The sequence below is a fragment of the Harpegnathos saltator genome, unplaced genomic scaffold (assembly GCF_003227715.2).
Source record: "Harpegnathos saltator strain DR-91 unplaced genomic scaffold, Hsal_v8.6 scaffold124, whole genome shotgun sequence".
In the NCBI taxonomy this organism is placed as follows: Eukaryota; Metazoa; Arthropoda; class Insecta; order Hymenoptera; family Formicidae; genus Harpegnathos; species Harpegnathos saltator.
In genome coordinates this window covers 498,363-523,938 of record NW_020229900.1, presented here as the reverse complement: position 1 = coordinate 523,938, position 25,576 = coordinate 498,363, and the positions used below count along the sequence as shown (strand labels likewise).

General features: G+C 41.3%; 2 protein-coding genes across 4 annotated transcripts in view; one reads left to right on the top strand and one right to left on the bottom strand.

Annotated features, from left to right (window-relative positions):
• The window catches only part of LOC105181335 (putative uncharacterized protein DDB_G0277255), a 228,730-nt gene that overhangs the window by 60,954 nt on the left and 142,200 nt on the right, over positions 1-25,576 (bottom strand). The gene's annotated exons all lie outside the window — the stretch shown is intronic.
• Positions 19,672-20,231, top strand: LOC112590319 (histone-lysine N-methyltransferase SETMAR-like). Its single transcript, XM_025306433.1, has 2 exons — positions 19,672-20,003; positions 20,071-20,231. The coding sequence occupies exons 1-2, from the start codon at positions 19,675-19,677 to the stop codon at positions 20,135-20,137; spliced, it is 396 nt and encodes a 131-aa protein (XP_025162218.1). The 5' UTR covers positions 19,672-19,674; the 3' UTR covers positions 20,138-20,231.

The window sequence follows — 25,576 nt, the reverse complement described above, 5'->3', positions numbered from 1 at the left end:
AGTTCAAGGTGATCTTTCCTGTTCTGCATTTAGTGAATAAAAAAAAACGGGGAGAAAGGAAAGGCTCAGGTAGAAAACAATAGGAGCTTACTTGAAACACCCTTTGAGAAGAGATAGGTTCTTCCCTACGACTGAGCGGAAGGGATGAACTGGGATATCTGAACGTGAATTTCACTCAGTTCTTGTCCAGTTTTCGTTGAGTGAACGTTCATTCGCCTTCCGCTAAAGTTACTAGTATTTGTTAGAAAATTTTATCAGCGCATATCACAAACAGTTTTCATACTAGTGTGTGTGCGTGTCTCATTATAAAATGGACAGAATGTATGAAGGTGCTCCTAAATTGTGTCGTATTAGCGACTCAGTAAAGCTTTTGGCGGACGATACTGTAGCGGTCAGATGCGGAGAACATCTGACATATGAATATGATGTTATGAGCGAAGAACCGATGCAGCCGATGGAAGTAATGCTCATCGAGCAAGAGAAGCTGAAATCTATACCTCATCCTCCATTTGAACAATTGATATGTCGATTCATACAGGATAAAAGTTCCCGAATGAGCATGCATGTCCCTCATGGTACGTTTTACACCTACAATTACAGCTTTAATCTATTTAAAACTTGTGTTCTATTCGACTATATTAATTACTGCATGTATCTTTAAAGTGTTTTAACACTTTCCGGTCGTATGATCCGGTCGTAAGTATGGTAGTCACATCGGTCGGCATTATTTTTATATCACGCACGCTTCGTCAATTATTGCCTAAAAAACTTATAAATTTTATTCAACCGAGTTTGCTTAAGCTATGTGCATATTATTTACACTACCTTGGTATTCGATAATTCATTTAGATTTATATATATATTTCTTTGATCTATATATCTATATATATCTTTGATATATTTCGAAATAATCGCCGATTTGTAACCCCGCCTTTCTTATGCATGTTACACAGTGATATAAAATTGTCAGCATTCCTTTGCGCATCTTCATATTCACTAGGCTCTTGTCTCCTTTTACAAATTTCGGGATATAATTTTTACAAACATTCCGGCATACGACCGCAACGGTAAAACAGTCTTGCTCAGAATATCCTGAGTTCTGACCGGAGAGAGAGTTAAATCGATATATTTTGCTTCGAATTAAATTTGCGCCGATAACGTATATATGTTTCTTTCATTCTTCATATCTACATTATTGCATCTTTAAACAATAAAACTGTTTGAAGAAAATGTATTATACAACAGTAGCATTATATATATTTTTTGATTTTAATATCGTTGAATTTGGCAGTATAACAATATTTCGATGAGAAAATATTTGTTAAAATGTTAAATTATCCATTAGATATTAATAATAAATGTGTGTATGTACATAGTTAGACGTATCCATAATTTATAACACATCGTGCATTCATTGAACAATAATTTATTATTCTTTATTTTACTGTTTCATTTTCAGGTTCATTTCTCGTTTCAAGTGCAATTCAGTCTCAATTAGCGCAATTTATTTGCACGTGGTATGAAGGAGATGAAAATGAAGTACATAAGTTTCGCGCGTCCAATGTACTTAATATTTTACAGCGATACATATGGGACTGTGTTCCAAATTCGTATTATCATACAGACCAGTCCACTGGGTTCTCTCATCACAGGACGAATCTACCGGGTGATCGTACAGGCATATTTTACATAGTGAACGACAGGTCCGAACGCATTGGATTCACGATTTCTAAAAATGTCGTTCGATGGGAAGTATTTCCCTTAACACCGGGAAAACCAGTATACCTATATATGCGAATGATGAAGTTAATGCTTCAACTTCGGACGATTCCGGTAAACAGCGGTAGGTCACGGAGGAATTATGTCGATTCGCCAAATAGCATTAAAGAACCATTCTCTTGTTATTTTAACATTATACTGTCTGTTTACAGTACCCTCATTACAAGGATTATGTCGCGAAGTCATTTTCCAGCACATGAAGAGGAAGGACGGAAACTTGACGGCGACAGATATAGAGAAGTTGGACATACCGAAGACTCTGATTCAAAAATTAACGCTTCACGAACAAAATATACCTCCTCACCAAAAATTTTAACGGTTACCGGACTTTGTGTTGATGAGGACACAGATAGTTATACATATTTATTTTAAATAAAAGCATCTGTTTAAATTATTTACTTTTTGGTAACTTTTTTAAGTTACGCCTTCGTAAGCTACGGACCACTTTTATATATTTTTTTTATTAATAAAGTACGTTTATAGTGCGATCCTATGTATGTATATTCATTTTAACCTTATTTGACCTCATTTAACAGTTTACTAATTTTATATAATGTGTCGTGCTAAAGATAAAATTTAATGTAAGAATGCGTAGCTCTATTTCCTTCTCCGAATTCCTCTAAAACACATAGAATCATTATTTTGTTAACCATTCTCTACTAATATTTAATTGGATGTAATGGAGCCATATTTGAATTATCGGGTCATTACGATATGTGGTAGCGTAGAATCGCGTAGTGTGCTTTCATCGAATATTTTATGTATTTTGCTACATATTAGGTGTGTGAATTAATGCGGTCCGCCTTTTTCTTCCAAAAAAAGACTGTAGTATGAAAAACGTGAAAAAGTACACTAATCAAAGTATTTGCCATCGCTTGATATTATTTTTTCCCATCTGTCTGGCAATTGTTACATTCCGTGTCGGAAAAACGACTCGTCCTTCGAAGCGATCTATGTTTTCGTTAACGCGACATTTTAGAGGAAAATTATTCAGACAAAAGGACCTCAAATGATCTATGTATGTACAATAGCGTCAGTACATAGATCCTTTGAGGACCTACAAATTTTGTTTGAAATACTTTTTTCTAAAATGTCGCGTTAACGAAAAAATCCGGTGACCCTGGTGATGTGAAACACCAGCCGGTATATGCCAGTTCATCCCTTCCGCTCAGTCGTAGGGAAGAACCTATCTCTTCTCAAAGAGCATTTCAAGTAAGCTCCTGTCGTTTTCTACCTGACCCTTTCATTTTTCCCGTTTCCCATGGGTGTTGTATATCTTATTTCGTATTTTATTAGAACTGGAAATATTTGAGCAATCTGATATCTTTCAGTGTTTAGATTTATATTCGGAGATAAAGAAAATTCCTAGTCCAAGGTGATCTTTCAGTTCTGCATTATAGTGAATAAAAAAAACGGGGAAAAAGGAAAGTCTAAGGTAGAAAACAACAGGAGCTTACTTGAAACGCCCTTTGAGAAGGGATAGGTTCTTCCCTACGATTGAGCGGAAGGGATGAACTGGGATATCTGAACGTGAATTTTGCTCAATTCTTATCCAGTTTTCGTTGAGTGAACGTTCATTCGTTTTCCGCTAAAATTGCTAGTATTTGTTAGAAAATTTTATCAACGCTTGTCACAAACAGTTTTCATACTAGTGTGTGTGCGTGTCTCATTATAAAATGGACAGAATGTATGAAGGTGCTCCTAAATTGTGTCGTATTAACGACTCAGTTAAGCTTTTGGCGGACGATACTGTAGCGGTCAAATGTGGAGAAAATGTAGTACCTGAATATAATGTTATGAGCGAAAAACCGATGCAGCCGATGGAAGTAATGCTCATTGAGCAGGAGAAACTGAAATCCATATTTCCTCCACGTGAACAAATGATATGTCGATTCACACAGGAGAAAATTCCCCGAATGAGCATAAATATGCTACATGGTATGTTTTACACCTACAATTACAGCTTTAATCTATTTGAAACTTGTGTTCTATTCGACTATATTAATTATTGAATGTATCTTTAAAGTGCTTTAACTTTTTCTGGTCGTAAGTATGATAGTCACATCGGTCGGCATTATTTTTATATCACGCACGCTTAGTCGATTATTGCCTAAAAAACGTATAAATTTTATTCAAACGAGTTTGCTTAAGCTATGTGCATATTATTAACACTACCCTGGTATTCGATATTTCATTTAGATTTATATATATAATTCTCTTTGATATATTTCGAAACAATCGCCGATATGTAACCCCAGCTTACTTACGCATGTTACACGGTGATATAAAATTGTCAGTATTACTTTGCACATCTTCATATTCACTAGGCTCTTGTCTCCTTTTAGACACTTCGATATATAATTTTTACAAACATCCCGGCATACGACCGCAACGGTAAAACAGTCTTGCTGAGAATATCCTGAGTTCTGACCGGAAAGAGAGTTAAATCGATATATTTTGCTTCGAATTAAATTTGCGCCGATAACGTATATATGTTTCTTTCATTCTTCGTATCTACATTATCGTATCTTTACACAATAAAACTGTTTGAAGAAAATGTATCATACAACAGTAGCATTATATATATTTTTTGATTTTAATATCGTTGAATTTGGCAGTATAATAATATTTCGATAAGAAAATATTTGTTAAAGTGTTAAATTATCCATTAGATACAATAAATGTGTGTATGTACATAGTTAGACGTATAGAGAATATATAACACATCGTGCATCCATTGAACAATAATTTATTATTCTTTATTTTACTGTTCCATTTTCAGGTTCATTTTGCGTTTCAAGTGCAATTCAGACCGAATTAACGCAATTTATTTGCACGTGGTATAAAGAAGATGAAAGTGAAGTACATAAGTTTCACGCGTCCAATGTACTTAATATTTTACAGCGATACATATGGGACTGTGTTCCAAATTCGTATTATCATACAGACCATTCCACTGGGTTCTCTCATCACAGGACGAATCTACCGGGTGATCGTACAGGCATATTTTACATAGTGAACAACAGGTCCGAAGGAATTGGATTCACGATTTCTAAAAATGTCGTTCGATGGGAAATATTTCCCTTAACACCGGGAAAACCAGTATACCTATATATGCGAATGATGAAGTCAATGCTTCAATTTCGGACGATTCCGGTATACAGCGGTACGTCACGGAGGAATTATGTCGATTCGCCAAATAGCATTAAAGAACCATTTTCTGGTTATTTAAACATTATACTGTCTGTTTACAGTACCCTCATTACAAGGATTATGTCGCGAAGTCATTTTCCAGCACATGAAGAGGAAGGACGGAAACTTGACGACGGCAGATATAGAGAAGTTGGAAATACCGAAGACTCTGATTCAAAAATTAAAGCTTCATGAACAAAATATACCTCCTCACTAAAACTTTAACGGTTACCGGACTTTACGTTGATGAGGACACAGATAGTTATACATATTTATTTTAAATAAAAGCATCTGTTTAAATTATTTACTTTTTGGTAACTTTTTTAAGTTACGCCTTCGTAAGCTACGGACCACTTTTATAGATTTTTTTTATTAATAAAGTCGTTTACAGTGCGATCCTTTGTATGTGTATTCATTTTAACCTTATTTGGCCTCACCTAATAGTTTATTAATTTTATATAATGTGTCGTGCCAAAGATAAAATTTAATGTAAGAATGCGTTGCTCTATTTCCTTCTCCGAATTCCTCTACAACACACAGAATCATTATTTTGTTAAACATTCTCTACTAATATTTAATTGGATGTAATGGAGCCATATTTGAATTATCGAGTCATTACGATACGCGGTGGCGTAGAATCGCGTAGTGTGCTTTCATCGAATATTTTATGTATTTTGTTACATATTAGGTGCGTGAATTAATTCGGTCCGCTTTTTTTCTTCCAAAAAAAGACTGTAGTATGAAAAACATGAAAAAGTACGCTAATCAAAGTATAAGCCACCGCTTGCTATTATTTTTTCTCATCAGTCTGGCAGTTGTTGCATTCCGTGACGGGGAAAATGACTCGTCCTTCGAAGCTCTATGTTTTCGTTAACGCGACATTTTAGAGGAAAATTATTCAGACAAAAGGACCTCAAATGATCTATGTATGTACAATAGCGTCAGTACATAGATCCTTTGAGGACCTACAAATTTTGTTTGAAATACTTTTTTCTAAAATGTCGCGTTAACGAAAAAATCCGGTGACCCTGGTGATCTGAAACACCAGCCGGTATATGCCAGTTCATCCCTTCCGCTCAGTCGTAGGGAAGAACCTATCTCTTCTCAAAGAGCGTTTCAAGTAAGCTCCTGTCGTTTTCTACCTGACCCTTTCATTTTTCCCGTTTTCCATCGGTGTTGTATATCTTATTTCGTATTTTATTAGAACTGGAAATATTTGAGCAATCTGATATCTTTCAATGTTCAGATTTATATTCGGAGATAAAGAAAATTCCTAGTCCAAGGTGATCTTTCAGTTCTGCATTATAGTGAATAAAAAAAACGGGGAAAAAGGAAAGTCTAAGGTAGAAAACAACAGGAGCTTACTTGAAACGCCCTTTGAGAAGGGATAGGTTCTTCCCTACGATTGAGCGGAAGGGATGAAATGGGATATCTGAACGTGAATTTTGCTCAATTCTTGTCCAGTTTTCGTTGAGTGAACGTTCATTCGTTTTCCGCTAAAATTGCTAGTATTTGTTAGGAAATTTTATCAGCACTTGTCACAAACAGTTTTCATATTAGTGTGTATACGTGTCTCATTGTAAAATGGATAGAATGTATGAAGGTGCTCCTAAATTGTGTCGTATTAACGACTCAGTTAAGCTTTTGGCAGACGATACTGTAGCGGTCAGATGCGAAAATCATGTAGCAGGTGAATATAATGTTATGAGCGAAAAACCGATGCAGCCGATGGAAGTAATGCTCATTGAGCAGGAGAAGCTGGAATCTATATTTCATCCTCCATGTGAACATATTATATGTCGATTCACACAGGATAAAAGTTCCGGAATGAGCATGCATGTCCCATATGGTATGTTTTACACCTACAATTACAGCTTTAATCTATTTGAAACTTGTGTTCTATTCGACTATATTAATTATTTTTTGATTATTGAATATTGATATTAATTATTGAATGTATTTTTAAAGTGCCTTAACTCGTTCCGGTCGTAAGTATGGTAGTCACATCGGTCGGCATTATTTTTACATCACGCACGCTTAGTCAATTATTGCCTAAAAAACGTATAAATTTTATTCAAACGAGTTTGCTTAAGCTATGTGCATACTATTTACACTACTTTGGTATTCAATATTTCATTTAGATTTATATATATAATTCTCTTTGATATATTTCGAAACAATCGCCGATATGTAACCCCAGCTTACTTACGCATGTTACACGGTGATATAAAATTGTCAGTATTACTTTGCACATCTTCATATTCACTAGGCTCTTGTCTCCTTTTAGACACTTCGATATATAATTTTTACAAACATCCCGGCATACGACCGCAACGGTAAAGCAGTCTTGCTGAGAATATCCTGAGTTCTGACGGGAAAGAGAGTTAAATCGATATATTTTGCTTCCAATTAAATTTGCGCCGATAACGTATAGATGTTTCCTTTATTCTTCGCATCTACGTTATCGTATCTTTAAACAATAAAACTGTGTGAAGAAAGTGTTATTATACGTAATATGTGAATTATACAACAGTAGCATTATATATAGTTTTTGATTTTAATATCGTTGAATTTGGCAGTATAATAATATATCGACAAGAAAATATTTGTTAAAGTGTTAAATTATCCATTAGATATAATAAATGTGTGTATGTACATAGTTAGACGTATACAGAAAGTATAACACATCGCGCATCCATTGAACAATAATTTATTATTCTTTATTTTACTATTTCATTTTCAGGTGCATTTTTGGTTACAAGTGGAATTCAGTCTCAATTAACGCAATTTATTTGCACGTGGTATAAAAGAGATGAAAAAGAAGTACATAAGTTTCACGCGTCCAATGTACTTAATATTTTACAGCGATACATATGGGATTGTGTCCCAAATTGGTATTACCGTACAAACCAGATTGGGCTGTTCACTCATCACAGGACGAATCTACCGGGTGATCGTACAGGCATGTTTTATATAGTGAACAACAGGTCCGAAGGAATTGGATTCACGGTTTCTAAAAATGTCGTTCGATGGGAAATATTTCCTTTCACACCGGGAAAACCAGTATACCTATATATGCTAATGATGAAGTCAATGCTTCAATTTCGGACGATTCCGTTATACGCCGGTACGTCACGAAGGAATTATGTCGATTCGCCAAATAGCATTAAAGAACCATTCTCTGGTTATTTAAACATGATACTGTCTGTTTACAGTAACCTCATTACAAGGTTTATGTCGCGAAGTCATTTTCCAGCACATGAAGAGGAAGGACGGAAACTTGACGGCGGCGAATATACAGAAGTTGGAAATACCGAAGACACTGATTCAAAAATTAACGCTTCACGAGCAAAATAAACCTCCTCACCTAAAATTGCATGGTTGTCATGCTGATGCCGTATTTCATGCTGATGCCTGATGAAGACACAGATAGTTATAGATATTATTTCAATTATAATTTCAATTATAAATATTATAATTATTTCAAATAAAAGTATCTATTTAAATTATTTACTTTTTGATAACTTTTTTAAGTTATGTCTTCTTAAGCTACGGACCACTTTTATAGACCTTTTTATTAATAAAGTACGTTTATAGTGCGATCCTTTGTATGTGTATTCGTTTTAACCTCGCTGACCTCATCTAATAGCTTATTAAGTTTATATAATGTGTCGTGCCAAAGATAAAATTTAATGTAAGAATGCGTTGCTCTATTTCCTTCTCCGAATTCCTCTACAACACACAGAATCATTATTTTGTTAACCATTCTCTACTAATATTTAATTGGATGTGATGGAGCCATATTTGAATTATCGAGTCACTACGATACGCGGTGGCGTAGAATCGCGTAGTGTGCTTTCATCGAATATTTTATGTATTTTGTTACATATTAGGTGCGTGAATTAATTCGGTCCGCCTTTTTCTTCCAAAAAAAGACTGTAGTATGAAAAACACGAAAAAATACACTAATCAAAGTATTAGCCACCGCTTGCTATTATTTTTTCCCATCTGTCTGGCAATTGTTACATTCCGTGTCGGAAAAACGACTCGTCCTTCGAAGCGATCTATGTTTTCGTTAACACGACATTTTAGAGGAAAATTATTCAGACAAAAGGACCTCAAATGATCTATGTATGTACAATAGCGTCAGTACATAGATCCTTTGAGGACCTACAAATTTTGTTTGAAATACTTTTTTCTAAAATGTCGCGTTAACGAAAAAATCCGGTGACCCTGGTGATATGAAACACCAACCGGTATATGCCAGTTCATCCCTTCCGCTCAGTCGTAGGGAAGAACCTATCTCTTCTCAAAGAGCATTTCAAGTAAGCTCCTGTCGTTTTCTACCTGACCCTTTCATTTTTCCCGTTTCCCATGGGTGTTGTATATCTTATTTCGTATTTTATTAGAACTGGAAATATTTGAGCAATCTGATATCTTTCAGTGTTTAGATTTATATTCGGAGATAAAGAAAATTCCTAGTCCAAGGTGATCTTTCAGTTCTGCATTATAGTGAATAAAAAAAACGGGGAAAAAGGAAAGTCTAAGGTAGAAAACAACAGGAGCTTACTTGAAACGCCCTTTGAGAAGGGATAGGTTCTTCCCTACGATTGAGCGGAAGGGATGAACTGGGATATCTGAACGTGAATTTTGCTCAATTCTTGTCCAGTTTTCGTTGAGTGAACGTTCATTCGTTTTCCGCTAAAATTGCTAGTATTTGTTAGGAAATTTTATCAGCACTTGTCACAAACAGTTTTCATATTAGTGTGTATACGTGTCTCATTGTAAAATGGATAGAATGTATGAAGGTGCTCCTAAATTGTGTCGTATTAACGACTCAGTTAAGCTTTTGGCGGACGATACTGTAGCGGTCAAATGTGGAGAAAATGTAGTACCTGAATATAATGTTATGAGCGAAAAACCGATGCAGCCGATGGAAGTAATGCTCATTGAGCAGGAGAAACTGAAATCCATATTTCCTCCACGTGAACAAATGATATGTCGATTCACACAGGAGAAAATTCCCCGAATGAGCATAAATATGCTACATGGTATGTTTTACACCTACAATTACAGCTTTAATCTATTTGAAACTTGTGTTCTATTCGACTATATTAATTATTGAATGTATCTTTAAAGTGCTTTAACTTTTTCTGGTCGTAAGTATGGTAGTCACACATCGGTCGGCATTAGTTTTATATCACGCACGCTTAGTCGATTATTGCCTAAAAAACGTATAAATTTTATTCAAACGAGTTTACTTAAGCTATGTGCATATTATTAACACTACCCTGGTATTCGATATTTCATTTAGATTTATATATTTCGTTTTCTTTGGTATATTTCGAAACAATTGCCGATATGTAACCCCGCCTTTCTTATGCATGTTACGCGGTGATATAAAATTGTCAGCATTACCGCACATCTTCATATTCACTAGGCTCTTGTCTCCTTTTACAAATTTCGGGATATAATTTTTACAAACATCCCGGCATACGACCGCAACGGTAAAACAGTCTTGCTGAGAATATCCTGAGTTCTGACCGGAGAGAGAGTTAAATCGATATATTTTGCTTCGAATTAAATTTGCGCCGATAACGTATATATGTTTCTTTCATTCTTCCTATCTACATTATCGTATCTTTACACAATAAAACTGTTTGAAGAAAATGTATCATACAACAGTAGCATTATATATATTTTTTGATTTTAATATCGTTGAATTTGGCAATATAATAATATTTCGATAAGAAAATATTTGTTAAAGTGTTAAATTATCCATTAGATACAATAAATGTGTGTATGTACATAGTTAGACGTGTAGAGAATATATAACACATCGTGCATCCATTGAACAATAATTTATTATTCTTTATTTTACTGTTCCATTTTCAGGTTCATTTTGCGTTTCAAGTGCAATTCAGACTGAATTAACGCAATTTATTTGCACGTGGTATAAAGAAGATGAAAGTGAAGTACATAAGTTTCACGCGTCCAATGTACTTAATATTTTACAGCGATACATATGGGACTGTGTTCCAAATTCGTATTATCATACAGACCATTCCACTGGGTTCTCTCATCACAGGACGAATCTACCGGGTGATCGTACAGGCATGTTTTATATAGTGAACAACAGGTCCGAAGGAATTGGATTCACGGTTTCTAAAAATGTCGTTCGATGGGAAATATTTCCTTTCACACCGGGAAAACCAGTATACCTATATATGCGAATGATGAAGTCAATGCTTCAATTTCGGACGATTCCGGTATACAGCGGTACGTCACGGAGGAATTATGTCGATTCGCCAAATAGCATTAAAGAACCATTCTCTGGTTATTTAAACATTATACTGTCTGTTTACAGTACCCTCATTACAAGGATTATGTCGCGAAGTCATTTTCCAGCACATGAAGAGGAAGGACGGAAACTTGACGACGGCAGATATAGAGAAGTTGGAAATACCGAAGACTCTGATTCAAAAATTAAAGCTTCATGAACAAAATATACTTCCTCACTAAAACTTTAACGGTTACCGGACTTTACGTTGATGAGGACACAGATAGTTATACATATTTATTTTAAATAAAAGCATCTGTTTAAATTATTTACATTTTGGTAACTTTTTTAAGTTACGCCTTCGTAAGCTACGGACCATTTTTATAGACCTTTTTATTAATAAAGTACGTTTATAGTGCGATCCTTTGTATGTGTATTCGTTTTAACCTTGCTGACCTCATCTAATAGCTTATTAATTTTATATAATGTGTCGTGCTAAAGATAAAATTTAATGTAAGAATGCGTAGCTCTATTTCCTTCTCCGAATTCCTCTAAAACACACAGAATCATTATTTTGTTAAGCATTCTCTACTAGTATTTAATTGGTTGTAATGAAGCCATATTTGAATTATCGGGTAATTACGATAAGCGGTAGCGTAGAATTGCATTGTGTGCTTTCATCGAGTATTTTATGTATTTTGCTACATGTATTATAAGTTGGTCAGCAAGAATTAATATGATGAATATATGATTAATATATGATATTTGGAACTATAATGATATAGTAAGTATTACCATAATATCGGTAATAATTGCGCTATAGGCATAGTATAACCAACCATGTAATATTTTTACTAAGAATTATAGTAAGTTAAACTAAAATTATTGTATGGATACAAATATAAATGGCAAGTAAATTAACTCTTTTATATTGTCAATATTATCACAATATTTGCTAAATGATGACATGTAACTATATGGATATTAAATCTCACTATATTTGTAAATGAGAAATTACCATATATGTGGTAAAAGTAACTAAACAATTATTTAAGAAAATCATTGACTGTATATTTGTGTTTATTCTACTATATTTTGCAAGTTCCACGAACAATAAAAATATGGTTGATGACAAAATGATCCATAAAATATAGTGAGATTATAGTTAATTTGACTATATTTTTCTATCAGAGCTTATATATATACCTCTCGCTGTATAACCTCTAGAACTCAAAATTCATAGAAGCTCATTCATATCAATCTGTAGTTTCATTAGATCATGATAATGAACAAAAAAAGCAATTTTTGGAAAAAATCCGGAAAAAAGGTCTGAAAATCAACATTTTATCCTTTTTATGATGGCAATCTTGAATCTGCCATATTGTAATTATTAATTCGCATAAAAGTTTATCATCGATAACAAATATATCGTTGCAAGAGGTTTGAAAGGGAATAATTATTGCGAATTAAATCGAAATATTGAAGAAATCACGATATTTCAATATTTTTTTTTAACCGTCATTTGGAACCGCCATGTCGTCAGATGAAAACAAAAACAAAAAAAATATGTTTTGAAAGTATAACTATTTTATGCACTCTTGGTTGACTCGAGATTTAAATTCGCATGCTGCTTCGATTCGAAAAAATTATTTGCAGAAAATCGTTCATCTATTTTTCCGTATTTTTTGAATAAAAATCGGCCATATTTTTTTTTGGTTGAGATAAATCGATTTTTAATGGCGGAATCGGAAAGAGCAGACCCGATTTTATTAGAAAACACTGTTTTGCTATAAATTCTTCTCCTTTCTATGAATGAGAATGAAACTAAAAAATGAATAGAAATTTTCGAACTTTCAGGCGTTAATGGGTTAAGAAACCATTTGTTGCGATCACTGATGCTTTGTTAAACCAGAAAATCAGCTTACTTTTCAATGCGCATGTCTTTTGGTGAACCGAGGGACTTTGAAATACTTGGTTTTCAAGACGCTGAGACTTTAGCCTTCGAGACGTCGAGAAGCTTTGAAACCTTCAAATGGTCGAAAATTGCAGACCTCGCAAACCGTAAGGAATTTCGCAGATCCCCCGCTTTCTCTCTCTCTCTCTCTCTCTCTCTCTCTCTCTCTCTCTCTCGGCTCTCACCAATCGTGAGGAAGCCGTGAACGAGTTCTTGACCACGTCCGAGAGCCTGAAATCTATATAAATCTTCGAATCCTCAAACATCGTAATTTTCAGATCATCAATATCTTGGCCGAACGTGACAGGCCGTCCATCATCGCTTATCGCTGTGCCGAATCGGAGACCCCTCCGGCAGAACGCTCCGGTAGGTATCATTGGAAAAACGGTGGCTGCGAAACGACAGCGATGTCACATTTCCGGCCGGTTCCTTCCTCCGGCGAGAGAAGTCGGCCGAGGCCTTTCTGCGGGAACGCACGTGCGACGGATTAAAAGCGGACGGAAATTATGGCGGTGGCAGCGCCGCCGGGATTCCCTTCCCCGGACATGGTCCCACGGGACCCTACCTCGCCGGAAATAAAGGTGCCAACCTACTGGCTGAAGGGAGTGGTTAAATTCACTGACACTGCAGTGCGGCGGGCCGCCGCGCCGGGCTCGACCCCTCGACGCGCCGGCGAATTCCCGCGTGGAACGGCCGCCGCGCTTCGCCGCTCTTTCACCCCTTCTTTCGGTCCGAGGGTAAACGCAGCGATGATAACGTTCGCCCGCGCCCGTAAAAGTGTTTCTTCTCGCCGCGTCGCGCGCGAGTCGGACGCGAGCGCGAGCTCCCGCCCGAATATCGAGCAAAAATTGGTGAAGGGTGAATCCCACGGGGCGACTCGGCCGCGAGCAAGTTGGCAGCCGCTCGAGTCTCCAAGAATGAGCAAAGTTCCGGCGCGGCGCCCCGAACATTCCGAGGCGCTTAAACTTTGAATGATCCCGAGCTCCGGGTGTCAAGAAACGCCGAATCCGCCGACTTCCGCGAGCGTCCCGACGCACGAATGTGATTATAAACTTGAGCGGCTCGCGTGCTTACGTCGCGCGATACCACGGACTTCCGAAAATTGCGAAGAGCTCGGAGTTATCCTTCGAACTTGCGCGGACAACTCGAACTTCGGCAACTCCGAGCGCAAGTTCGGAATTATACTTCCGGGCTAACATGATCCCGGAATAAAGTAGCGGGACCGTACTGGAGGAAGGGAGTACACCCGCGGGATATTCATGTCGATGGGTTGCCCCGCGCCGAGAGCCGAGAGAGAGAGAGAGAGAGAGAGAGAGAGAGAGGGAGAAAGTTGCATCATCGTCGTTGCATGCAAACGCGAAGGTTTACGCGCGGCCTCCCATGCAGAGCAGCTCCCCTTTTTCCCGCCGCGAACCCGAATCGCCCTCGAGCGAGGGGCAGAGACGCGGCATTCGCGCGCAACCTAATTACTTAATTACCTTCATTAGCTCTAATCGGGAACGGCACGGAAATATCCCGACGCGGTAGCTTGTAAGAAGAAAGAAAAAGAGAGTCCCTACTCTCGAAGAAAATGACGACGACGACGACGGCGGAGCGAGGGGGGAAGGGTGTTTCGATGTGTGTGACAACGCGACGATAACGTCCTCTCTTCGTCGTTCGAAGGCGAAGATCCCGGAAAATATCGCCGCGAGAAATGTCGCGGAGCAACGGAAGGGTTGAACACGCTGGAGAATAATGGCGCTGACTGCAGGATTTCGATGTGATTTAAAGTTCCATTCGACCGAAACACATTCTTTCGCTCTGGTTACACGCGTTGGCGAGGAACCACCCCTCTCGCAGCCCAGGGGAGCCATGTCGCCGATTCGCCAGGCATTCCTTATGAGGGGAGCCGCCCGGGAAGGGCGGATTGCCCTCGGATGCTATTTTACGACATAACGACGATTGTGAGTGCCAAACGATCCCTGCTGCCGATTACAGTCAAACAGCATCCGACCCGCCAGATGTATCGCTCGCGGAGAATAGACAATTTATTCAAATACGTCGGAACGCGTCCGCGGAGAGACATACGTCTAGCAGACTCGAAATATATTTTTCCGCTTGCATTTGAATGACGAGGAGTGTCCGAGCGAGCGAATCGCCGCAGCAACGTTGCGACATGCTGTGACACATTTTCGTTGCATTTTCTTTTTCATGCGATATTAGCTGCAGTTTCAACACACCGGTCGGACGAAAATCTGCCCTCATTTACGCTTCCGCTTCTACCGTCACTGAAAAAAAGATCCTGCTGGGTTAATAAAACACTAGTAACCGCAGCAAATAGTTTGTTAATATGGGTCAGCAAATATGACTTGAGTTGTAGTAACAAATGATTTCTTACTTATGATTTATTGTTCTAACAATAATTTTATAATGGGAACAAATAGTATGGTTGTGTTAATCCAACAACCAATTATAAATTATAAATAGTTTGTTGGCAATACACATTATGAGCAAAGGTTGGAAATGTATAAACAAATCGGTTGTATTAACTTTTGCTCGCAAACGTATAATATACAATAGCAAAATACATAAGATACGTAAAATACTTGATAAAAGCACACATGTGATGCTACACTAGCGCGTATCATAATTACCAGATAATTCAAATATGGCTCCTTTACATCCAATTAAACATTGGTAGAGAAGGGTTAACAAAATAATAATTCTGTGCGGGTGTGTTTTGCAGGAATTCGGAGAAAGAAATAGAGGAACGCATTATTACATTAATCTTTATTTTTAGCATGACACATTATACGGGTGTCCGGGATCTTTTGGAAATGAAAAATTGTGAAAATTAATCAGATCAAATTGAGAAAAAAGCCAAGTACTATTTTGCAAAAATCGCAATGATTATCAAGTTATTAGGTTGGTGCAAAAGTAATTGCGGTTTTTATCATTTTAAATTTGGCGTCGGTTTTTCTAGTTACCGTTATTTTTCATTATAATCATGTGATACATCAATGTAAACAATGAAATTGGCACTACTAATTTCAGCTTATGTCTATTATTTTCATTCTTTAGTATTGTTGGATATAACCTGTTAAAAAAAGATAAAACTTCAGGGAACTTCAGGGAAAGAAAGGAAATTCGCGCGATTTTGTTGTATAAGTTTAAATTGGGATGTAAAGCAACAGAAACTGCTTGAACCAGCTCGACACTGATTCCAAAAGTTTCGCGAATAGAAACAAAAGCCTTGAAGATGAGAAGAGTCGTGGACGTTCCTCACCTATACTGTAGACTTAATAATGACTTAAGAACCATTATTGAAGTGGACCCACGAAAAACAACTCGAGAGGTTATTTCCCGTTAGGAGAAATGTGTGCAGGCCCACGGTCTTTATTTTGATTAATAAATATAATTTCTAACTGATATATGCGTCTATACTCGATACGTAAAAACTGCAATTATTTTTGCACCAACCTAATATTAATGACTGAAAATGACTACATCTAGAAGCTCTTTTAATTGATAACTTGAAAATTTGCGTACTTACTTGCAAAATGATAAAGGACTTTTTTGTTTAGAATTACTTAATCTGCAATTATATGACGGCTATTGTGCCCAGCAACAGGTTCAAAGTTCAATATACTCATATCTATTGCTAGACACGAGCTGTCACATAATTGTAGATTAGGTCATTCTGAACAAAAAGGTCCTTTACCATTTTACAAATAAGTATGCAAATTTTCAAGTTGTCAATCAAAAGAGCTTCTAGATGCGGTCATTTTCAATCTTTATTAAGTTAATAACTACTGCAATTTTTGCAAAATGGTACATGACTTTTCTCTTCAGTTTGCTTTAATTAATCTTCACAATTTTTCTTTTCCGAAAAATCTCGGACACTCTGTATAAAATTAACAAACTATTAGATAAGGTTAAGTAAAGTTAAGGGGGACATACGTACGGAAGCTCGTACTGCAAACGCACTGTAATCAATAAAAAATCTATAAAAGTGGTTCGTAGCTACTAAAAAAAAGCTTATAAATCACTTCCAGAGATGCTTTTATCTATATATGAGAGTTCAGAATATGGATTCATAGAAAAGAATCACGTACATGTACATTGACTGTTTGATTTGTTTCCCGTACAATTATTAAACAGCAAATGTTTGTTGTGACCACAGAAGTCTTTTTCTCTGCGCACGGCGCGACGTGCCGACGGTTATAAAAATTACGTCACCGTGAAGACTCGCAAGTAGAAAACGGCGGATTGAGCGGCGATGATGTGCGCTCACGATTTTCATGTCCGATAATAAACATGAGCGAATCCCTCGAACGTTCAAAACGATCGGAGCTATCAAAGCGCGAGGGAACATTCGCGCAGCCGTAACCAGAATTACAGAATCTAGCGGAAATAGACGGCCGTCAGCGCGGTTCGCCGGCAGTCTCCAGCGAGCGCGCTCGGGATAACCGTGTGTCCTCATTTTTGACAGCTCATCGCGGCGGGATCCCCTCGTTCCCGGGGGTCGATTCCCCGACGATGACGACGCGTCGGGCTCGTGGGAGCGACATTGCGAAAAATTCGCTCCGAAGATAGGCGCGGCGAGAGCGTGACTCACGCATGACGACGACGACGACGACGACGACGCTTTAATTAGAAAGTTACCCGTTCAATTTTTGTCAGCTCGTACGACTCCGGCGGACCGGCCCCAATTTAGATTCCGCGTCGCCCATAGAGCCCTCCCCCTCCGATTAAATGGGAACCAGCGCGGATGATAGGCACGGAGGGGGTGGCGGCGAGGCGCGATAAATTCGGAGCAAATGGTCGACGGTAATTAGCAGAATGAATTTCCACCCGGCCGCGACGTCGCGTATTTGCTTTAGCGCGGGAAATATCGCCGCGTTGAGGGCGAGACGGCGTTGTTAAAACTTCTGCCCGTTAAACGCGGCGGCCGTCTGCTCCGCGCGCGCACGCGCGTGCGCGTTTGTATATGCGTGCGCGTATTTATCTTGGAGGGACTTTGGTCGAAAGTCATCTTAAAATAAGTGTCCGCGCTATCGCTTCCATCTGCGGACTTGACTCGCTCGCGCTTGTCTCCTCTCGCGCGTTTCCGGAGACGCACCGCCCGCCGGCGGAAATATTGGGTCTATACGAGGGTCTAGTTCGGAAAGTTCTCGGCCTGACGAAGAAAACATATGATTTTTGACAAAATGTTTTTTTATTTTTCTACATAGTCCCCTTTCAACTCAATACACTTAGACCACCGATGTTCTAACTTTTTTATACTTTCGGTATAATATTCGAAGCGCGATTCATGGAGCTTTCCAACTGCGATCGAAGATGTGTGAGCGGGTGCGTTGTCACGATGGAAAGGCATTTTTTTCTTTGCCAAATGAGGACGTTTGGACTTAATAGTATCGTTCAGTTGCCCCAGCAATGCTGCGTAATACTCTCTGTTGATGGTTTTGCTTTTTTGTAAATAGTCTATAAGCACCACACCCTTCGAATCCCAAAAAACAGTCGCCATCACCTTTCCGGCCGATGGAACTGTTTTTGCCTTCTTTGGAGCACTTCCACTCGCTTCCACCCATTGTTTGGACTATTTTATATTTCGTCTCTGGCGTGTAGTGATGAATCCATGTTTCATCAACAGTGATGAATCGTCGCGAAGAAATTCGATTGAATTACGTTTAAACATGTCCAAGCACTCCTGAGAAATATTCATGCGAATGCGCGAAATTTTGATCGACCGTTAGCAAACGCGGCAGCCATCGCGCTGAAAGCTTTCTCATGTGCAAATGTTCGTGTAAGATGTTGTTGACACGATCTATTGAAATCTTTGCAATATCAGCAAGCTCACGCACTGTCACTCGTCGATCATTTAACACGGCATTGTGGATCTTTGCGATCATTTCCTCAGTCGTAGCGGTTTTTGGGCGACTTCAACGTTCAGCGTCATAACTGGACGAACGACCATGTTTGAATTCAGCAGCCCATTTCTTCACTGTTGAAAACGATGGTGAAGAGTCGCCCAAAATGGAATCCAGCTCGTCTTTTATTTCCATTGGCGTTAAACCTTTCAAAACGAAGTACTTTATCACTGCGCGATACTCGACTTTATCCATTTTTCGAGAAACACCAAATCTTGCTTGCTCTGCTCGATCACAACAAAAAGCAAACGACTGAAGATATCTGTCTGTAACGTTACGGTAGGCCCTCTGGAGGATCAAGCTTGAGAAAAATCATAGCAAGTTGATATTCCTGGCGCTATCTCTGTGTCAAGCCGAGAACTTTTCGAACTACCTTCGTATGCATAATTCCGTAGCGAAATTCCAACAGATGTCGTTCGCAGTTGTTTTTCCGCTCGCACATGTGTCAAACGTATGAAGTGTCGTGCATTAAATGAAAGCTGAAATTTGTGCTAACATTTTAAGAAAGTATTTATTCATCGAGATCCGTGACATATACGAAGTTTAATTATATTTTGAACATGGAAAGAAAAAACGTGTATTTTCAGTGCATTTCGCTTTTTTATTTCCGAAAAGGCAAAAACGCGTGGCAAACTCACAAAAAGATATGCGCCGTGTACGGAGAGAATGCCGTAAGCGAAAGTGTGTGTCGGAAGTGGTTTGCAAAATTTCGTTGCGGAGATTTTGATCTCCAAGATGCTCCTCGCTCTGGTCGGCCAGTCACTACTGATGTCGATCAAATCAAGGCTTTAATCGACTCCGACCGGCATTTGACGACTACAGAGATCGGACATAACCTCAACATTGACCAATCAACTGACTTTCGAGACACATACGGAAGCTTAGGATGGTAAATAAGCTTGATGTTTGGGTGCAGCACGAACTGAGCGAAAAGAATTTAACGGACCGAATTTCAGCTTGCGATTTGCTGCTCAAACGCCACCAAAACGAACTATTTTTAAAGCGGATGATCACTGGCGATGAAAAGTGGATTGTCTACAACAATGTCAGTCGGAAAAGATCACGGTGGAGGCGCGGGAAGGCTGCTCAGATGATCGCAAAGGCTGGATTACACCCGAAGAAGGTAATGTTCTGTATCTGATGGGATTGGAAAGGAATCGTCTATTATGAACTGCTGCCACCCAACAAAACGATTGATTCGACCAATTACTGCTCACAACAGGCCAAATTAAAGCGAGCAATCGATCAGAAGCGGCCTGAATTGGCGAACAGAAAGTGCGTTGTGTTCCAGGACAATGCTAGACCACACCTTTCTCTGATGACCCGGCAAAAGTTATTGTGGTTTGGGTGGGATGTTTTGGTGCACCCACCGTATAGTCCGGACCTTGCACCTCTAGACTATCTCTTGTTCCGGGTGCTACAGAACAATTTGAATAATAAAACCTTCAGTTCCCTGGACGTCCTCAAAAATCACTTGGATGACTTCTTTGCTCAAAGATCTCACAATTTCTATGAAAGTGGGATAATGAAGCTCGTGGAGAGATGGCAGAAAGTCATTGAACAGAATGGAACATATTCAGTTGATTAAGATCGCTTTTTTTGCTAAATATTTTGCGTTTGGAATTTATTCGGTTTTCGCTACGGAATTATACATAGACCCAATATTTCGCGACTGTAAGAATCGAAGACGCACGGCAACACTTTGCGCGACTTGCGTCACTCCCGAGATCGTTGACGCGAGGTCTTGCGAGGAGCGCGCAGCGCTCTTTATGCGAGTAGTCTCGCTTGCGACAAGACCAAGTTAATTAATAACGACTCCGAGACGTGAGCGCGAGCAACCGGATTTAGCGGAGGGGGAGGGGGAGAGAGAGGGGAAGAAGCAAGGACTGCTGCAAAGGGCAATGAAGCATTCCCTCATCAGGCAACTCTCCGCGAGTTCTCTCTTCATCGACGCGGCCTGGATCCCGCAGCGAGGACGAGTGCTCCGCGAATTAATTACGATTGCGCGCGAGCGTTACGTTACCGAAGTTACTAATGATGCTCGTTAAAAAGCATTCAAGATCGGAGAGGCCCGCGCCGACGCCGGCGAGAGAGTTCGGCCGACGGCCGAAGCGGCGGCGAATCCGAAAACTTCGGCTGGAGTTTTGGCTCGAATTTCCGCGAGCAAAACGAGTTAGCTCGCTCGCCCTCTACTCCGCTTCTCCCCCCTCTCTCTCTCTCTCTCTCTCTCTTACTCGTGTAAACAGCAGCGAGCGCGAGGTGCCGGCGAATTCGCGAGTATTAAAAGGGAGGGAGGAGAGGGAGGAGGGACAAAAGAAGAGAATTAGTCGACGCGGGACGAGCGAGTTACGAGAGCGTATCGCGAACCGCGAACTGCGCACCGAAGAGGACAGGAAAGGCGAGAGAGGGAGGGAGGGAGAGGGGAGAGAGGAAGAAGTGCCTTCTCGAGCAGGCGTTACGACGATTGTGTTCGTTCATTGTGTCAGACAAGCGCGAGATTCTCTCTCTTTCCCTCCCTCTCTCTCTCTCTCTCTCTCTCTCTCTCTCTCCCTGTCTCGTTCTTCCTCTTTTGACGAGCATCACTCTGGACTTTCCTCGACGATGACGACGACGACACTCCTACCTTTCTCACGAACTTTCCTTCGACTGCGCCTTGAGCGCGGCGCGTCGCTTTCTCTTCTCTAACGCGAGGGGATCGCGGGGATCCGCCCGGCCGACAGCTCCGCGTCGTGAAGAAAATTTAAAAGTGTCGCCTTGCCCGTAACTTCCCTCTTTTTTTTTTAGACAATCGCCCCGAGCGTCTCGAGCATTCGGGAAAATTTCGAGACGGGGACAAGCGACGAGAAGGGCGGCGGGTGTCGCGTTCTCTCGCTTGGATTCACTCCCGCTTGCGGGGGATGTTATTCGGTGATCGCAGCAAATATTGATATTATTGTTACGGTAATAGTTATTACAGCGACTCGCGTAATCGCTTGTATTATAATTACATCATAATTGTAATTTGCGCTTGTGTATTATTGCGCAATTATAATTCACTAAGTGCACCGCGCCGTCCGGCGCTCCACGGCGCTCGCTGTAACGATATTATCGTGATAATATCACCGTAATAATAATATTATTTATCCCGATCACTGGATAACTGGAGAAGGGACCCGAGACGAAACGAGAGAGAGTTGCAGCTGTGACGTCACCTTTCGCGCTTTCATATTAATAAAATAACTTACCGATCGCGAGTGTGTGTGTGTGTGTGTGTGTGTGTGTCTGGAGAGAGCAATTCTCGAAGGGATTTGTTGGCTTTGCAGAAACCACCACAGCGGACACATCTCGTAATAGGGTGGCAAAAGGGCCGACGGGTCCCTATGTTTTATGGAACGGAGAGAATTTATGAGATCCGCGAGCCTGCATCAGATGTACGGGGATCGTCTTCGGGAGTTAAAAGCTTCGCTTTCGAAGCGGCCGAGCAGCACGAACGGACCGCGTTATATTATGCCGTGCGCGTCGGCTTTCGTCGAGACAGACGTCGAGACGCTGATCGAATCAATTGCGACGCGTAATCAGTGCTTCAGCGGCAGTCAATCGGATCCAATTCGCCCGTAGCGACGGACGCGTCCGAAAGCGCGAGCGCGAAAGCGCCATTTTCAGCCGGAGGCATTTCGCTCGTGACGAAAGCACCGGCTGCGCGGATCCGATTATATTTCCGCGATGGGGGCGACGACGATGACGAAGCCGAGGGGGGATCGACCTAAATTCTTCTGTCGAACTCGCGCGTCGCGGTAGCCCCAGCTGGGCGGGAAGAAAAATTGCGGGGGAGGAAGCGTGCGTGCTCGGGGGTGCGGCTTGTAAGGCGACAACCTAAATCCCGCTGGATCTATCGTCGCGGATTAAATCGTCGCTGAGAGAGAGAGAGAGAGAGAGAGAGAGAGGGGGAGGGGGCACCTAGAAATACGGGCGACGAAATGATCATCGATGCGTGAAGCGAGCGATGTATACAAACGCGATCCGACGGCGCTGTCGCGGTGCTCCAACAAATAACCTCCTCCCCCGTAAGGGGTAAATGAAAAGCAACTCGGCGCCAAAGCGGCCCGTTAAAGCGTTCATTTTCGATTTTCGCGTACCGATATATCCGCATGCATGTCGGCCGTAATGCCGATGGATTGTCATCGTAAAACGCGCGAGAGCGTGCGGCTTTTCCGGATAATTCGCTGTCGATGCACGGCGCGTTTGCGATTGATTCCCCGAACGCAAAGCGCGCTTTCCCAAGTATTTTTCCGCGATATTTATTCGACTCTCGACGCGGCTGGCCAAATATTTGCGAATTATTCGCCGGATTAATTCCGCGACCGGCGAAATCGAGTCCGATCGCGTAAGGGACGACGGCGAGAAGAGCGCGGGAGCGGCGGACGACACACACACAGAGAGAGAGAGAGAGAGAGAGAGAGAGAGAGAGAGAGAGAGAGAGAGAGAGAGAGAAAGACGCGCGATCCGGAAATATAAAAACAATATCCTCCTTCGCCCGTCGCGGCTAACATTGTAGACTCTGCTCCTCCCCTTGATATCTTTAACACAAGTCCGCTCGCTTAACTTTCACCCAACTTCGCGTTAGGGGTATAATCAAACTTTTTATCCGCCGAGCAGCGTATTTCATTACGGCGTAGCCATAAATTCGATTTTAAGCGACAACGCACACCCCGCAATAATTCTCAGGTAAACTTCAGCCGGCTTACGCGCTACCCGCTCCGAGCTCGACATCTCCTATCCCTCTCTTCTTCTCTCTCTCTCTCTCTCTCTCTCTCTCTCTCTCCTTTCTCTTTTTTACCGCTCAATTTATTGCGGCCGGGCGACAGCGCGGAATATAAAATGCGTTCTGTCGATCGAGAGCAAATCCCGCAAGCGAGGCTCTCCGCGAATGATCCCGAAGGAAGGCGGGGTGAGTGTGCTCGGACGTGGAATTTACATTTTCATCATCTCGGCGGATTGAGCGTTTTTATTCGCGCGCGTGCGCACCCGATACACACCCATCGCGCAACAGCGAGGACTCGGACGATGTCACTTCTGCCGCGCGATGTTGCAATTCGAAAACAAAGAGCTCGATGTCGCTCGGCGTGTACGCGATGCGCGAGTACAATATTTGCGCTCTCATCGCGGAGAGACGTGGCATTTTCCGCTGCGACGCGCGCGAAATTCGCGCGAAAATGATCTTCCAGCCGCCGCGTCGCGTCGAGGAAGGGATTTTCCGACGACGCGACACGGCCCTCCCCTCCCTCCTCTTTCTCTCTCTCTCTCTTTCTCTCTTTCTCTCTCTCTCTCTCTCTCTCTCTCTCTCTCCCTCTCTTTCATTCTGCCGCCAACATTTTTCCCGAGCTCCGCGTATAACAGAATCTATTTTCTCAATTTATTTTTTTCCGCACGTTTAGCTCAGTCGGACTCGGTTTTGCATCTAGATGCAAATTTATCGGCCCGCACGCGCGTATCGTCGTTAAACAATGAAAGCTTCTCGTGCGCGTCTGTTATAGCTCTGCATATTGTCCTCTCGGAACAACGCAGAATCATCTTGCTGCATCGCCTTTCAACGACGAGGTGGTATTGGTCGATGAATAAAATTTTTCGTCCTCGCAATCGCGTTGAGTTGTCGAGCGCAACGATCTTCGATTTCATCCAGAGAGAGAGAGAGAGAGAGAAAGAGAGACGTTATTTTCGACTCGCTCGAGGCACATTTCCCCGGATAATTATAACGTAATTTGCCATTTGCCCCGACATATTAAAACTATCGCCCTCACGCATCCCCTCACCGCGTTGTTGCGCGCCAAGCGAAAATCGATGGCGACACGGCTGAAAACACGGCGCGGAAAGACAAGAGGAAACAGAACCTGGTATTCCCGAGTCGAGCACGCGACAAAAATCTCTCTCTCTCTCTCTCTCTCTCTCTCTCTCTCTCTGCCTAACAGGGACGATAAAGATTTGCCGGGAAACACCGCCGCGCAGTCCCGTATCGGCAGCGGATCTCGGAATGGTCTCACGTAGTTCCGCGACTCGTCCAATCTCAACTTTCGACGGCGCCGGCAGGCAGTCGCTTTACCCCGTCGTCGCAGCGCCGTTTCCATCCTCGGCTCGCGTCCCGCGCGCCACCAAGAAGGTGGAGGAGAGGAGCACGTTGAATTTCTCACGCGGCCCGAGGCCGGGAAATTCGGTCGCTGCGCTTCCCGCTAGACTTTCACGAGAAAGTGCGTGGATGAAAGCCGGCGGAGCGATCTACATAAGGGGTTGGAGAGGGTGCTGCGAGAGGGACAGAGAACGGGAGAGAGAAAGAGAGAGGGGTAGGCGGACAGAGCCGGATACCCCCGGGGTATGCGTTTTCCTTCGTTTTACAGTCTCTCAGCGAGAGATAGAGGAGGGAGAGGGGGGGAGGGGAGATATGGGATCGGTAGCGCAAACGCGATCCCGGGAATCACATCTTCGCAATTT

Bases quoted from the DNA above. Each gene is read 5' to 3' on its own strand.
- LOC112590319 (XM_025306433.1), top strand. From the start codon at position 19,675: ATGGAAAGAAAAAACGTGTATTTTCAGTGCATTTCGCTTTTTTATTTC. The intron at 20,004-20,070 runs GTAAATAAGCTT...ACCGAATTTCAG, and splicing joins ACATACGGAAGCTTAGGATG to CTTGCGATTTGCTGCTCAAA.